This window comes from Osmerus eperlanus, unplaced genomic scaffold (genome assembly GCF_963692335.1).
Source record: "Osmerus eperlanus unplaced genomic scaffold, fOsmEpe2.1 SCAFFOLD_781, whole genome shotgun sequence".
Classification (NCBI taxonomy): Eukaryota; Metazoa; Chordata; class Actinopteri; order Osmeriformes; family Osmeridae; genus Osmerus; species Osmerus eperlanus.
Window position 1 is genome coordinate 2,160 of NW_026911118.1, and position 11,445 is coordinate 13,604.

Here is an 11,445-nt window from a genome sequence, read left to right on the forward strand (position 1 = left end):
TCTGCACAACACAGAGGCTGAAGGTTCATGTTTCAGCACATCACAGAGGCTGAAGGTTCGTGTTTCAGCACAACACAGAGGCAGAAGGTTCATGTTTCAGCACAACACAGAGGCAGAAGGTTCATGTTTCAGCACAACACAGAGGCAGAAGGTTCATGTTTCAGCACAACACAGAGGCAGAAGGTTCATGTTTCAGCACAACACAGAGGCAGAAGGTTCATGTTTCAGCACAACACAGAGGCAGAAGGTTTGTGTTTCAGCACAACACAGAGGCAGAAGGTTCGTGTTTCAGCACAACACAGAGGCTGAAGGTTCGTGTTTCAGCACAACACAGAGGCAGAAGGTTCATGTTTCAGCACAACACAGAGGCTGAAGGTTCGTGTTTCAGCACAACACAGAGGCTGAAGGTTCGTGTTTCAGCACAACACAGAGGCTGAAGGTTCATGTTTCAGCACAACACAGAGGCAGAAGGTTCATGTTTCAGCACAACACAGAGGCAGAAGGTTCGTGTTTCAGCACAACACAGAGGCTGAAGGTTCGTGTTTCAGCACAACACAGAGGCAGAAGGTTCATGTTTCAGCACAACACAGAGGCTGAAGGTTCGTGTTTCAGCACAACACAGAGGCTGAAGGTTCGTGTTTCAGCACAACACAGAGGCTGAAGGTTCATGTTTCAGCACAACACAGAGGCTGAAGGTTCATGTTTCAGCACAACACAGAGGCTGAAGGTTCGTGTTTCAGCACAACACAGAGGCTGAAGGTTCGTGTTTCAGCACAACACAGAGGCTGAAGGTTCGTGTTTCAGCACAACACAGAGGCTGAAGGTTCACGTTTCAGCACAACACAGAGGCTGAAGGTTCATGTTTCAGCACAACACAGAGGCAGAAGGTTCATGTTTCAGCACAACACAGAGGCTGAAGGTTCGTGTTTCAGCACAACACAGAGGCTGAAGGTTCGTGTTTCATCACAACACAGAGGCAGAAGGTTCATGTTTCAGCACAACACAGAGGCAGAAGGTTCATGTTTCAGCACAACACAGAGGCTGAAGGTTCATGTTTCAGCACAACACAGAGGCTGAAGGTTCATATTTCAGCACAACACAGAGGCAGAAGGTTCATGTTTCAGCACAACACAGAGGCAGAAGGTTCATGTTTCAGCACAACACAGAGGCAGAAGGTTCGTGTTTCAGCACAACACAGAGGCTGAAGGTTCGTGTTTCAGCACAACACAGAGGCAGAAGGTTCATGTTTCAGCACAACACAGAGGCTGAAGGTTCGTGTTTCAGCACAACACAGAGGCTGAAGGTTCGTGTTTCAGCACAACACAGAGGCTGAAGGTTCATGTTTCAGCACAACACAGAGGCTGAAGGTTCATGTTTCAGCACAACACAGAGGCTGAAGGTTCGTGTTTCAGCACAACACAGAGGCTGAAGGTTCGTGTTTCAGCACAACACAGAGGCTGAAGGTTCGTGTTTCAGCACAACACAGAGGCTGAAGGTTCACGTTTCAGCACAACACAGAGGCTGAAGGTTCATGTTTCAGCACAACACAGAGGCAGAAGGTTCATGTTTCAGCACAACACAGAGGCTGAAGGTTCGTGTTTCAGCACAACACAGAGGCTGAAGGTTCGTGTTTCATCACAACACAGAGGCAGAAGGTTCATGTTTCAGCACAACACAGAGGCAGAAGGTTCATGTTTCAGCACAACACAGAGGCTGAAGGTTCATGTTTCAGCACAACACAGAGGCTGAAGGTTCATGTTTCAGCACAACACAGAGGCAGAAGGTTCGTGTTTCAGCACAACACAGAGGCTGAAGGTTCGTGTTTCAGCACAACACAGAGGCTGAAGGTTCATGTTTCAGCACAACACAGAGGCAGAAGGTTCGTGTTTCACCTCAGAGTCCAGTCACGTCTCCTTTGTGTGGCTGTCTCTGGAGCGGGAACCGGGGCAATTAACGAACACACAGAGCACCTACTACCACCACCAGAGGGCAGTGTTGAACCACGCATGAAGCAAAGTCTAGCTAAGACATCCAGTGAAGTGTACATAATCATGGACACAGATGCAGAAATACACATTCTCCAACAACAGCCTCTCACCACTCACCTCTACACACACACAGATGGACACACCATCTTCCACCATTCCCTGGTTGGATGCATAAGAGGAGAGGAAGTTCAGTAGATGTCATGTATTGAGTGACAGCCTCAGGGAGAGTTGTGTCTCTTCTCCCAGATCCTGTCATCACACTCTGGATGGTCCGCGGAACTGGGAATGCCATGGAAACGCTATCGGCAAAGATCTGCAGGAGGATACAGAAATCGCTGAACACCCTCATTGGAGACTAAGGCAGACACACGCGCACACACACACACACACACACACACACACACACAATACGAGGGAGAGAGATGTGAAGACGAGGTTCGGTGAAGGTTGGTTAGTGAGCGTGAAGAAATCAACAAGCCTGTGGCTGCTTTCATGTGTGCATTCGTCAGATAGCTGAGTCAAAGATAAACAGACACACAGAGTAGATACTGGAAAGATAGAGACACTAGAGTGTAAAACCCAGGGTTAAATCTTAGTTGCTTCGCTAAATACACAGAGACTGTAGATCCAAACATCAAATTATTCGAGCAGAACAATCAAAACGACCACAAATAATGTGAAAGGTACTTTGAGTTGTTTTCGCATTGAATGCACTCCTTCAAAGGGTTGCGGATGGTTTATCTGTGCTTGAGAGCTGTTGGGGGTCCATAAAGAGGGAGATGAAATGAAGGGCTTTCTCTCCCTGTTTGATCTGCCCCCTGCTCCGCCATCATTGTTGCTCAACGCTGGTAATGACCTCATCCGTCTGACGGGCTCGTCTCACGCACTGCCGTTTGATAATAAAGTTGTTACGAATCAATTTGAAGAAGACACATTTTTCACGCTTTAACTCGTGGGAGCGTTACTCCCTCACCTTATCATGTCATGGTGTTTATAGACTTTTAACGGGCTCTTTCACGGCACTGCTTGGATTGAAAGTCCCGATCAAGTCTTTCATGTGAGTGGAAAGTAGTAGATTTAATCAGAGATCTTAAGAAGCGTGGGTCTTGGGATTCAGATGTACTCTTCTCCCTCTCCCCATCTCTGCTCTCCTCCACCCTCCCCTCATTTTCTGTCTTCTCTTCCACCCTTCCCTCCCCTCCTCCTTTCCTCTCCACTTCCCCAGACAAACCTGAAGACAGACATAATATGTGGGAAGCCTCAAGGACTTGTTGTCACCTGTACACACACACACACACAGCAAAGCACACACACCCTTTGACACCCTCCCTCCCTCCCTCCGTCCCGTGCCTGTCACCAGTGCCAACACTGTCCCTCATGAAGATACATCCAGGTGATTAGAAGGCCTGTCTCTCCAGTGGATGCCCTGTCTCTCTCTGTGGGCCCTATTTTCTCTCCAATTAAGTATTTAATTGCTAAGGATAATAAAGAGTCTATTAATCCTGTGTCTGCTAATAAAACCACAGCTGTCAAGAGACGCTGCCAGCACACAACAGTCAGCAGCTCTCCAGCTGATGCCCAACACCAGTGTGTGTGTGTGTGTGTGTGTGTGGGAGTGTGGGAGTGTGTGTGTGTGTGGGAAGGATGCGTGTGAGTGTGTGTGTGTGGGAAGGATGTGTGAGTGTGTGTGTGTGGGAAGGATGTGTGAGTGTGTGTATGAGTGTGTGGCAGGTATATGTGTGAGTGTGTGTGTGTGTGTATGAGTGTGTGGCAGGTGTGTGTGTGTGTGTCGCAGGTTACACTGTCAGCATCCCTGTAGAGGTCTGTTGAAGCCCAGCGTGACAATGTCATCCTGACGTTTCGTGAGGTAGCATGGGTGAGAGCCACACTGTAAAGTGACAATTTAATTCCGACAATTTAATACAGAGGCTGTACTTTTCCATCCGTTCAGTCTTTATGTCTTTCTGTTTACTGTTGACTGTTGTCGTCAACATGCTGTAATTCTTCTGTGCTCCAGCAGGGGGCACTGCCGGACAGTGACTGCCATTGCGGAGGGACCCGGTGGCCGCAAAAAAGACGATAAATGTTTGAGGTAGCTATGTATGCTAATGTACACCTCTTCTAAAGGTCTACAAACTTGGTGTATAACTATAGTAAAAGGAACTACAATGGTGCATTCCAAGTCCTTATAATGTTAAAACCAATGCATTGGCATTTGATGTTGCTCATTTGAATGTCACTGGGTTAGACCCTATAAAATGTTGGTATTGAATATAACAAATTGGAACAATATACATTTCTTCAATATTCAACAACTCTCTTAACAAACCCTCTTTCCCAGACCAGAAAAAAACATTTATACAATTTATTTTATGTTCATTTCTGAACAGCAGCAGGAAGGCTAATCAGACTCCGGAGGCAGATTAGTTTTTCAGATGGTTCCTCTGGCTACATGAATCACCTTTTCATAACGTATGTGGATGTTGTTGCATCTTAAATGTTATTTAAGAACCACATGGACAGACAGCGAGGCGTCAAGAGGAGATCATTGTTTTTAATGTGCAGTGTGAAAGTAAGGGCAACTGATAATGATTGTGTTTCTATAAAGATAGACATTTCTTTCCAAGTGAAAATCGTGTTTATATATATTTATATAAATATCTATATTGTATATAGAATACATATCTATTTGCTATGCATACTCAGAAATAACACCTCCAAATATAATTAAAAAGTCTTTCAAAACACTAACTGGTCATTACTTAACCATCAGCCATCATATGAATCAAAGCAACAACAAAAAATTACTTAATGGGAGTAGTATCAAATTTGAAGGACTCAAATAATTGGAAATGTATTTCCTTTTGAATCCAAAATCATAGAGGACATCTTTTCACGAGGGACTCAAAATCTACCTTGTTGTCTTCACAAACCAGGTACCACGTAGCAAAGTAGTGTACAAAACCATCAGAACACACACACACACACGCACACGCACACCCTGCCCCCTCCCTCCCCCCTCCATGTAGGATGAAAACGCAAATAAGTATGACTTTCCAAGCAAACTCTTTTTTTTAATTTTTTTTATAAAAATAGAATTCTTTTTAAAATAATCTACAGATTTTCCTTGAAGGTGAGACCTTTCACTATCACGCTAAAACAGCAAGGCTGTCAGTTTTTATATAGAAAATATGAAGGTTTGGAGTAAGCTCCATCTGGCTTTCTGTCTGTATGTAGAGGACATGGACCGCCCCCTCTCCATAGCTCCTCCCCTTCCTCTGTCCCACAGGACGTTACATCATTGTCAGGCTCTTCCTTCTTTTTGCATATTCTATGATTTTTTAAAGAGTGTTTTAAACTAGAGATATACACCTTGTACAGGTCAACAAAACAAAAACTAGTTTCTGCTCTTCAGCGTAAAATGTTCAGGCAATTTTCCCCAAAACGTGTTTAAAAAGACGTTCTTTTAAACTACACAAAGTCAAGATAAAAAAAACACAACAGCGCAGGTACGGGACATACTGGCTTTCTTCAAAAGCACTTCGAAACAAAGAATAAAAACAAATAAAAAATGAAAATAATAGAAATATATAAATCTGTGTGATGAGTCAAAGCAAAGTCGTAAAGTAGAGAAGGCAACAAACATGATCAAATCGAAAAGAACGTAAAAAAGAAAAAAACAGGAAGACACTGATGCTACAAATAAATTGGAAATACCGTATATGTACAAGACCCTGTTTTCCTTTAGGTTGTGTGTGTGTGTGTTAGTGTGTGTGTGTATGCGTGTGTGTACATCTGTGTGTGTGTTTGTGCGCGTGCACAAGTGCCATAGTGTGAGGGTTCTTTTCCGTTTTCTCCTCTTCAAGTTCATGTCGATCGGACAGTGGATCAAACAGTATCTTTAGTCCGTTTTTATCAGCAGATCGTCTGTGGTTCCTGATTCTCGTCTCTGTGAGAGTCGCCCTGCGCAGCAACACCACGGCCCCGTTCCAAACCGTGCCGCAGCACAACCGGGCCCCGTTCCAAACCGGACTCCATCCCCACCTTTCCCCCCTTCACAACCAAGCTCCTCCAGCCTCCTTCGCAACCATCCGTGGAGACAAATCTCACGTCCACAAACCCAACCTCACCCAACATCCCCGCACGAACCCCCCCCCCGCCCCCCCACCCACCTCCTCCAGCCCCCCCCCTCCCGCCTCCCGCCCCCCCCCTCCCTCGTCCCCCATCACCAGATGACGCTGGAGATGCTGGTCTCCCGGGGCAACAGGGGCAGCATGGCGTTGTTGCCGTGCGCCTCCTCCAGGCTGTGCTCGCGGCTCTTCCCGGGGGGGCGCTGGCCGTTGAGCAGGGTGAGCGGGATGTTGCAGTAGGTGTGCTGGTTCCCCAGCGAGGACATAGGAGGCAGGGTGCCCCCTGGTGGCAGGTCGAACTCGTAACTGCGATAGTAGTGTTTCTGCCGCATGCTGGTGTGGTAGGTGTTGTGGAAGGACGAGCGCAGCTCCGGGTGAGCCGTCGCCATGGCGGTGGAGGTGGCGGCTGCCATGGAGATGGCGGAGACGGTCTGGAGCTCTCCGAAGGGGCCCTGCTCGCTGGCGTCCACGGCCGGCTCGTGGTCCAGGAGTGGTTCGGTGCGTCGGTATGGCATCTCGTACTGCAGCTGCTTCCAGAACTTGGAGCTGAGCTTGTTGGACTTGGGCCCGCGCCACTTGATGACGGTCAGGGTCTTGATGGTGTGTTTGAGCGCCTCCACCTCCTGGTAGTTCATGATGCCGTGCAGCTCGGCGCACTCGATCAGGATGACCTTGATCTCCCCGGTGACCAGCATGTTCCGCAGGCGGGTCTCCAGCTCGAAGATGCTCCAGCCGCGACGCACCACGTAGTTGGGCGTCATGACGATGATGAGGCGCTTGCTCTGGTCCACGCAGCGGGCCACGTCCTCGATGTAGGCTGGAGAGAGAGAGAGAGAGAGAGAGAGAGAGAGAGAGAGAGAGAGAGAGAGAGAGAGAGAGAGAGAGAGAGAGAGAGAGAGAGAGAGAGAGAGAGAGAGAGAGAGAGAGAGAGAGAGAGAGAGAGGGAGGGAGGGATGGAGGGAGAGATTGAGGGAGGGAGGGAGAGATTGAGGGAGGGAGGGAGGGAGAGATTGAGGGAGGGAGAGAAAGAGAAGGGGGGAGGAAGAGATGGGTGAAGGAAAAGAGAGAGACAGAACGAGAGACAGAGAGAGAAAAAGAGAGGTTAAGTCAGTATTAGACTACACTACATACAAAACATTCATCAATGAATAGTTGAACTAACAATATTATATCCTTTTATATTTTTGGAACACTTATGTAGTGACATGATGGAGACAGGGACCAGTCTAACCACAGTACAATGGAGAGACCACAAGGCACAAACACAAGACAACAATCAAACACTAACACCCTGACTGCCGCTTTTCTGGAGACGTTACTACCTCTGTTTACAGAGTTCACAATATCTGAAGACTCTAGTGTACTATGCCTATCTCTGATTCAATCTTCTGTTCTCTCTTTTTCTTTTGTCTCTGTCTCTCGCTGTTGTGGCTGTCTTAAAGGGCTGTGTACACCATCTAGGCATTCTGCACTGAAAAGCTCTGCCATGCTCCTAAAAACCTGGCTACACACTTCCTGCTTCCTGTCTGGGGGGGAAGTGATGCGGGTTGAGGAGGAAGAGGAGGAGTACCTCTAAGGAGCCTGGTGTCATCCTGGTAAGGCTCATTGGACAGACCTAAACATAAACATGTCAACATTCAGACTGTGGTCACAGCAAGAAGACACAGGTACACACACACACACACACACACACACACATGCACACACCCAGACACATACCACAGAGATAACAACAGACCTGTGGCAAAAAATTTTTTTGTCTGTTAGTACAAACACTTTGAGAGTGTTTAAGAGGAGTGTGTGTGCGTGTGTGTGGAAGGTGTTTAGGAGGAGTGTGTGTTCAGAGTGTGTGTGTGGAGGGTGTTCAGAGGGAGTGTGTGTGTGTGTGGAGGGTGTTCAGAGGGAGTGTGTGTGTGTGTGTGTGGAGGGTGTTCAGAGGGAGTGTGTGTGTGTGTGTGAGTGGAGGGTCTTCAGAGGGAGATGTGTCAGGTCAGCTGTGGAGCTGTGAGAAACGAGGAACATCACACTCTCTCATGGGTCCTGCACTGCTCTGATAAGGTTGTGTAACACACACACACACACATACAACACACACACACACACGCGCACTCTCACCCTCGCACACACTCTCACCCTCACGCACACACACACACTCTCACCCTCACACGCACGCACACACAAATAGACATCTATCCTGTAGCACACATACCCACTTACACACACAGATTAGTGAGACAGAATTTCATTAGTGTATGTATGAATGTTTAATGCATGAAGGAGGACTGAGGGAGCGCCAGGGAACCTCACGAGAACACATCTCAGACTGAGTGGTGAACTGCTGCCCTGGCAGAACGCACAGCCAAATCCAGCCAATAACCCTACTGAGGAGATACAGGAGCAATGCCCCTTTACTGGGGTAAACACTACATTCACTGGTGTGTGTGTGTGTGTTGGAAGGAACACACACACATTCTGGAAGCCATTCTGATCTGGTCAGAACAATACTGAATGCACTGAATACAGAAAATGCCACCACCATTATGGTGTTCCCTTGACAGGTTGATATCACAGAGGTTATGTTGTGTCAACAAAACAGAAATGTCATGTTATTAATGATACGTCTATCTCATTAGCACAACCTGGGCTCATTAAGTCATTGTCTGTGGTGTTATAGCCTTGTTCTCAATACAACACATTTTCAGTTTCCCCAGTTACTCTCCCACCATTACTGTCTAAATGGGAGTCAGGTGGCTGAGCGGTGAGGGAATCGGGCCAGTAATCATAAGGTTGCCAGTTCGATTCCCGGCTGTGCAAAAATGACGTTGTGTCCTTGGGCAAGGCACTTCACCCTACTTGCCTCGGGGGGAATGTCCCTGTACTTACTGTAAGTCGCTCTGGATAAGAGCGTCTGCTAAATGACTAAATGTAAATGCTTTTGTCGATGTGTATTTTTAGTCTTGCATGCATTGTTGCATAATGTTTCGAGTCCTACACATACAACACAGACATGAATAGTAGAAGACAATCAACATCAACAACAACAACATGAAACATCAATGACATCACAGTGTTGACGCCAAAGACCAACAGCACATAGAAACACACCATTCTACAGATACAGAGATAAAGAAAGAGATGATAGGTTGATGGACAGAGATGGAGAGGGTAAGAGACACAGAGATAGGGGGGTAATAGAGAGAGGGAGGGAGGTAGAGAGGGGGAGATGGAGAGGGAGGGAGGGGGTGATGGAGAGAGAGGGGGAGATGGAGAGAGAGGAGGGGTGATGGAGAGAGAAGGAGAGGGTGATGGAGAGAGGGAGGGGTCATAGAGAGAGAGGGAGAGGGTGATGGAGAGAGAGGGAGGGGTGATGGAGAGAGAGGGAGGGGGTGATGGAAGAGGGAGGGGGAGATGGAGGAGAGAGGGAGGGGTTATGGAGAGAGAGGGAGGGTGATGGAGAGAGAGGGGGAGATGGAGAGAGAGGAGGGGGTGATGGAGAGGGGAGTGAGGGGTGATGGAGAGAGAGGGGGTGATGGAGAGAGAGGGGGAGATGGGAGAGAGAGGGAGGGGTGATGGAGAGAGAAGGAGAGGGTGATGGAGAGAGGGAGGGGTGATGGAGAGAGAGGGAGGGGTGATGGAGAGAGAGGGGGAGATGGAGAGAGAGGGAGGGGGAGGGGAGATGGAGAGAGAGGGGGAGATGGAGAGAGAGGGAGGGGTGATGGAGAGAGAGGGAGGGGATGGACAGAGGGAGGGGGTGATGGAGAGGGAGGGGTGATGGAGAGAGAGGGGAAGATGGAGAGAGAGAGGGGTGATGAGAGAGAGGGGAGGAGATGGAGATGAGAGGGAGGGGTGATGGAGAGAGGAGGGGTGATGGAGAGAGAGGGGGTGATGGAGAGAGGGAGGGGTTTGATCGAGGAGAGGGAGGGTGATGGAGAGAGGGAGGGTGATGGAGAGAGGGTGATGAGAGAGGGAGGGTGATGGAGAGAGAGGGAGGGGTGATGGAGAGAGAGGAGGGGAGATGGAGAGGGAGGGGTGATGGAGAGAGAGGGAGGGGTGATGGAGAGAGAGGGAGGGGTGATGGAGAGGGAGGGAGGGGTGATGGAGAGGGAGATGGTGAGGGAGGGGGAGGGGATGGAGAGCGAGGGGGAGATGGAGAGGGAGGGGAGGGGTGATCGGAGAGAGGGGAGGGTTGATGGAGAGGGAGGGAGGGGTGATGGTGGAGGAGGGGGATTGAAGGCAGGGGGTGGGGAGATGGAGAGGGAGGGGGTGGGGATGTCACTGATTCCGGTGGGGATGAGGTCTCTGTCGGGTATGAACAGCTTGTATCCGTAGTGCTTCTCCAGGACGTCAGGCAGGATCTCCAGGGCGAAGCGTTCCTCCTCCCTGGTCTCCTGGCTCCACTGGTCTGGGTCCACCTTGGTGTAGGACAGGTACGCATCATAGTCCTTGTTGTCTGGAGGGACACACACACACACACAGATGTGAGACTGCTACACACACACACACAGGCATACAAATACACATATACACGCACACACACTAACAGCTACTGCAGAGTCATCACTACACTGGGGGGTTTCTGATCCGAGCAGCGCAACTCAGCAACTTGTGAATTCCGGACTTCCGGAATGATCCTTAATCTGCAGACCTGAGTGAACCTTCCCTCTGGCAGCCCACCAGAGCTTCCTCTATCAGATAGATGGAGGGATCACAGGAGAGAGAGATTAGGAGGTAGACTGGAGGGTTAGATAAAGAAGGAAAAAGGGCCTGAAAGAGAAAGAGTGGAGAAAAAGAGAGAGCACAGAGAGAGAGACAGAAAGAGAGAGGGAGATGTTTCTGTTAGGTCAGTGCCAGAGAAACGAATCTCAATTCTTTTTTTAGTCACTCGCTGGTGATTATTAGGCTGTGTGTGGGAGAGAGAGAGAGACACACTGACCAAAACACAGGCCCCCTAATGGAACACACTCTTCCACGCTTTCCTCAAGCACCTGTCTGGCTGCTCCATCAGCGGTGATTAGACCTGTTCTACACCGATCCTGAGTGAGTCACGCACAAATGACACTAGCCCGGCGGTTGAACAGAAACCAAATATACCTCCGCTAACATGATTCACGCAGAAAACACCGGAAAATCACGTCCCCTACTCCCGTACCACACACACCACTCTCCAAAGAACAGGAACTTCCTTTTTTTTGCAACGTGTGAAAAAAGATTTTCTTCTGAAAAAACGCTCAGAAAGGAGGAAGAGTGAGAGAAGGAATGAAAGAGGTGCCTCACATTGGGTACCAGTCATTACGAGCAGGGAGGAAGTCTATGTGGGTCAGCTGGGA

At 48.7% G+C, this 11,445-nt stretch overlaps 1 protein-coding gene across 1 annotated transcript; it reads right to left on the reverse strand.

Annotated features, from left to right (window-relative positions):
* Positions 1 to 6,213: 6,213 nt before the first annotated feature.
* On the reverse strand, positions 6,214 to 10,581 carry LOC134015643 (interleukin-1 receptor accessory protein-like 1; the record flags this gene model as incomplete). Its single annotated transcript, XM_062455216.1, has 3 exons — positions 6,214 to 6,935; positions 7,689 to 7,733; positions 10,395 to 10,581. Coding segments are annotated over 3 exons (954 nt in total), but the record flags the coding sequence as incomplete, so codon positions are not given.
* Between the last annotated feature and the right edge of the window lie 864 nt (positions 10,582 to 11,445).